We start from the raw sequence: 5,574 nt of genomic DNA, 5'->3' as shown, positions 1-5,574 counted from the left end.
AAGAAACACGTTATGTGGATAGGACGGGATAGTAGGGAAGGGATAACTATTTATCGAGATGCCAGCGACTCACCGACGCCCTCGAAAATAGAAAGGGGAATAGGATTTTGGTACAGGAATGGTCAGGAGTTCAATATAAATTTAACAGTACATGTAATTGAGGCACATAAATATGATTATAATCTACTAATTTGACCATAATTTCAAATGTATATTAACATTAAGGAAAAACAAAAATGTATATGTAAATATACTAGTCTAACAATCAATATTGAAACATATTGTCAAACAAATTACTATGGCCAGCCCCCTTAAGTGGCGGACTTTACAAAATATAGGTAAATTTTGTGTTATTAAAACATATCGATACTTTAAGACTTTGGACCGACACTTGAAGTGAAGTACTTTACAGTGCGTGTTAAGCATCCTATGTTCCGGAAAAAAATCAGCCCGCAAATTTAATTGTCATCGTAAATAGATGTGCGCAACTGCAAGAAACCTTTTGCTGTAATTTGCGAAATTATTGTAGAAGACAAGCTATTATATAAAACCATATTCAGCTGAGAACCAGGAAGGGACTATCGGATTTATGGTAGGCCGGGTTCACGGTGACTGGAAGCTATTGGCCCAGGACCGAGACCAGTGGAGGCGAATGTTTCATTCGGCGTAGACTCACCGCTACGAGTTGTAGTCCATCAAGTATCAAGTAAGTGTAGAAGACACTAAATCGATTTAATGTCAAAGCACACATCTAACGATAGCGATTAAATTTGCGGGTTGATTCACGCGTAGTCGACACCCATAGTGACGATTGTTAACACCAGCAACCCAGTGGTAGCATCGGAGCAGTCCATGGCAACCAAGCGACAGTTAGCAACCAAACAAGCAACTGTGAAAATTCATTCCTCTGATTGCATTCCATTACTAGCTCTCGTACAGAACACTCATAATAAGTTTAAATAAAGATTGTTTGAAATATAACACTTTTGGCGACGAGATTTAAAGAATCCACCCTGGACTCTCGGAAGAAACGAAGAATGTCTTCAGCGGACAGCCAACCTTCAGGAAGCATGGAACATCAAGACGTTTTCCGGCTCATACTGCAGCAAAATCAACAGATGGCGGAACAAAATGCACGACTCATGGCTATGATGGAGCGTTTCAACAATCAAGGAACACCAGCCAGGCCGGCGAGCAGTCCCGAGTTCATCATTGAGACTCTAGCGTCCAACATCCGTGAGTTTTGTTACGACCCCGAGAATGGATTGGTTTTCGACCGGTGGTACCAGAAGTATGTGGATCTTTTCCTGAAGGATGGTGTCAATCTGGATGATTCAGCGAAAGTCCGTCTCCTGCTCAGAAGCCTTAGCGTCAGCGTACACGACAAGTATGTGAACTTCCTGTTGCCGAAACATTACCGGGATTTTTCGTTTGCGGACACAGTTTCCAAGTTGAAGCAGCTGTTCGGAATGAGAACCAGTTTGTTCAGCAAAAGGTATCAATGTTTCCAACTCACGAAGCGGGCTGAAGAGGACTACGTGACCTATGCGGCGACAGTCAACCGGCGGTGTGAAGATTTTGAGTTGAACCGTATCACAGCCGATCAATTCAAGTCTCTCATTTTCATCTGCGGTCTACGGTCGTCGAAAGAAGCTGATATCCGAACCAGATTACTCTCCAAACTGGAATCCGAAGGAGAAGGTGAATGCAAGTTGGACACCCTCATCAACGAATGCCAACGGTTGCAGAACTTGAAGCATGATACCGCTTTGATTGAGCAGAAGCCATCGATTACATCAGCAGTCTGTACAGTCAAACAGAAGCAGCAGCAATCGAATCCATCTACTCAAGCCCAGCCGTGGAAGGATAGCAAGCAGTCAAGCGTTCCGAGGACACCATGCTGGCAGTGCGGTGGTATGCACTTCGTCCGTGAATGCCCTTTCACAAATCATACCTGTAAATCCTGCAAGAAGGTAGGGCACAAGGAAGGTTACTGCAACTGCGTTTCGGCGAAACCCAATTCCGGGGGCAAGAAGTTCAAGAAAAAGAAGAAGTCAAGCGTGAATGGAATCTTTGCAGTAAATCAACTGAACTGCGAAACCAGACGAAAGTTCGTGAACGTTGTCATCTGCGGCGTCAGGATCAAGCTTCAGTTCGACACAGCATCGGACATCTCCATCATTTCGAAGCAAACCTGGAAGAAGCTTGGATCTCCGAAACTGTCAGGAAAACCCCTCAACATGATCGGAGAACTAGCCTGTTCAATTACCTGTGGAGGCGTTACCAAAGACGGCTTTGTGACCACCCATCCAAGTCTCAATTTGTTTGGTCTCGATTGGATTGAATTATTTGAGCTGTGGTCCAAACCTCTTTCATCAATCTGCAATCAGGTACGTTCAGCGCAATCACCGATCCAGTTTTACAAGGAAGCTTTTCCAAACGTTTTCAAAGAGACGCTCGGACACTGTAGGAAGACAAAGGTCAAGCTATACTTGAAACCAGAATCACGTCCAGTTTTCAAGCCAAAACGTCCAGTCCCTTTCACATCCGTAGCGAAGGTCGATGCCGAACTAGATCGTTTGGAGCAGTCCAAGATAATCACACCCGTGGATTTTTCGCAATGGGCCGCATCAATCGTCACAGTGAAGAAGCCGAATGGAAAGATACGAATTTGTGCTGATTATTCTACTGGATTGAACGCAGCTTTGGAAGCAAACAACTACCCGTTACTGGTTCCGGACGACATCTTCACCAAGCTGAACGGATGCAAGTTCTTCAGTATCATCGATTTGTCGGACGCGTATCTTCAAGTGGAAGTGGACGATGCTTCCAAAGAACTCTTGACCATCAACACTCATCGTGGACTCTATCGTTTCAACAGACTGGCACCAGGTGTAAAGTCAGCCCCTGGAGCTTTTCAGCAGTTGATGAACGGAATGATAGCAGACCTCGACGGCGTCGAATCTTTCCTGGACGATATCATCGTGTTCAGCGAAACCGAAGAAGAGCATCATCAGCGTCTTCAAGCACTTTTGAAGCGTTTGGAGGAGTACGGGTTTCATCTTCGTGAAGAGAAATGCAGTATTCTTCAACACCAAATCAAACATCTGGGCCATATCGTTGATGAAGATGGTTTACGCCCGGATCCATCGAAGATTGAAGCCATCGTCAAGATGCCTGCGCCAACCGATATCACCAGTCTACGTTCTTTTCTGGGCGCTGTGAACTTCTATTCAAAGTTTGTGCCGAGAATGCATCAATTTAGACGACCCCTCGATGCGCTTCTGAAGAAGGATGTTCCATTCAATTGGTCTCCAACGTGCCAACATGCATTTGAGAAGATTAAGGACATTTTGAAGTCAAATCTACTACTAACGCACTACGATCCCAAACTGGAAATCATCATCGCTGCAGACGCATCAAAATCGGGTATTGGAGCAGTCGCTATGCATCGATTCCCTGATGGAAACTTGAAGGCAATCGCTCACGCTTCCCGTACTTTGACTCAAGCTGAAGTTGGTTACAGTCAAATAGAAAAAGAAGGCTTGGCATTGATTTTCGCGGTTACCAAATTTCACCGCATGATCCTTGGACGAAAATTCAAGCTTCAAACCGACCATCAACCACTGCTGAGGATTTTTGGTTCAAAGAAAGGAATACCTTTGCATACAGCGAACCGTTTGCAAAGATGGGCATTAACTTTGCTGTGCTACGACTTCGATATTGAATACGTTTCAACAACCCAGTTCGGCTATGCTGATGTGTTATCACGCCTGATCACCAACCATACGAAACCGGATGAGGATTTCATCATTGCTGCTGTTCAGTTGGAAGAGGACATTCAAGTTCCGTTGGACGAAGCTGTGGGAGTTTTGCCAATAACCTTCGAAATGGTTCAACAACGTACCTCCAAGTGTCCAGTTTTGCAGCAAGTAATTCGTTTCAATCAGGATGGATGGCCATCAAGCGCAGCAAATATCGAAGATGAACGAGTTCGGCAATTCTATTCGTACCGTGAAGCACTTACAGTCGTGAAAGGATGTATCATGATGACGGATCGCCTGGTAATACCAGCCAGCTTACGCCACCGCATTCTGAAGGATCTACACCGAGGTCACTCAGGTATGGAAAAAATGAAAGCCATCGCTCGTAGTCACGTTTTCTGGCCGAAAATAGACAACGCCATAGAGGACTTCGTCAAGAAATGCAACAATTGTGCCTCTCATTCGAAGACACCAAGGAAGGTTCCCCTGCAATCATGGCCACAAACCGCTCATCCGTGGGAGCGAATCCATATTGACTTCGCCGGACCGTTTTTCGATCAATACTTTCTGGTTGTCGTCGATTCACATTCCAAATGGCCTGAAGTCAAGATAGTTCGATCTCCAACTACGTCATGTGTCACCAAATTCCTGAACGAATTGTTTTCCCGGTTCGGAGTTCCAGCTACTGTGGTGTCAGACAACGGATCGCAGTTCACGTCGGAGCAGTTTGCAGAGTTCTGTAGAGCGAATGGAATCCAGCACCTTCGAACAGCGCCGTACCACCCACAGTCCAACGGCCAAGCAGAGAGATTCGTGGACACCTTGAAGAGGTCACTACTGAAGATTAACGAGGGGGAGAAGATCGCCAACACACTGCAGGTATTTCTTCAAACTTATCGGTCAACTCCAAGTCGCACGCTGCAAGGAAAATCGCCAGCTGAACTGATGATCGGCCGTAAAATGAGGACCATACTGAATCTTCTTCATCCTCGACGTCGGGAACCCGCAAACCGAAATGAACAACAGAATCAACGATTCAACAAGAAGCATGGAACTGTTCCACGTTCGTTCAAGGCAGGAGATGCTGTCTACGCCAAGGTTTTTACTGCCAATAAATGGAAATGGTCAGCAGGAATCATCATTGAATCCATCGGACGTGTTAATTACAACGTGCTGCTTGAGAACAACCACGGTCGACGGAAGCTCATACGATCCCATGCCAATCAGTTGAAATTTCGTGAAACACCGTGTAAGATGACCAACAAATCCAATGAATCACCACTGAGCATTCTAATCGATATGTTTGGACTGCAAACTATGCCAACTGCAAATCAAGAGGAGTTGAATCCATGTCAAGCTGCCATTCAGGATATGGACGTTGAAGTCGAGGAACAAGCCAACCCTGTTACTGTTAATTTGCAAGATACCCATGAGGATATGTCGATCAGCTTTGAGCCTGACCCTCCAGAAATGGAAGCAAGTGAAACAGGGACATCCAACATTTCGCCTACATTGGAAGTTCGAACCCGTCCACAGAGGTCCATAAAGATTCCGTCCAGATTCGAACCATACTGGGTATTCCGGAAATAAGAAGGGGGAGATGTTAACACCAGCAACCCAGTGGTAGCATCGGAGCAGTCCATGGCAACCAAGCGACAGTTAGCAACCAAACAAGCAACTGTGAAAATTCATTCCTCTGATTGCATTCCATTACTAGCTCTCGTACAGAACACTCATAATAAGTTTAAATAAAGATTGTTTGAAATATAACAACGATCTATACAAATTTGATGTAGTAGTAAAAGATTTA

The 5,574-nt window shown here is 45.0% G+C and overlaps 1 protein-coding gene across 1 annotated transcript; it reads left to right on the top strand.

The window, feature by feature from the left end:
- Positions 1-1,037: 1,037 nt before the first annotated feature.
- LOC134284478 (uncharacterized protein K02A2.6-like) lies at positions 1,038-5,354 on the top strand. The gene has a single exon (XM_062843365.1). It carries the CDS (start codon positions 1,038-1,040, stop codon positions 5,352-5,354), a length of 4,317 nt encoding a protein of 1,438 aa, XP_062699349.1.
- Positions 5,355-5,574: the final 220 nt, after the last annotated feature.

Source organism: Aedes albopictus, unplaced genomic scaffold (assembly GCF_035046485.1).
Source record: "Aedes albopictus strain Foshan unplaced genomic scaffold, AalbF5 HiC_scaffold_176, whole genome shotgun sequence".
Lineage (NCBI taxonomy): Eukaryota > Metazoa > Arthropoda > Insecta > Diptera > Culicidae > Aedes > Aedes albopictus.
This window is presented reverse-complemented; position numbering and strand designations above follow the sequence as displayed.

Bases quoted from the DNA above. Each gene is read 5' to 3' on its own strand.
- LOC134284478 (XM_062843365.1), top strand. From the start codon at position 1,038: ATGTCTTCAGCGGACAGCCAACCTTCAGGAAGCATGGAACATCAAGAC.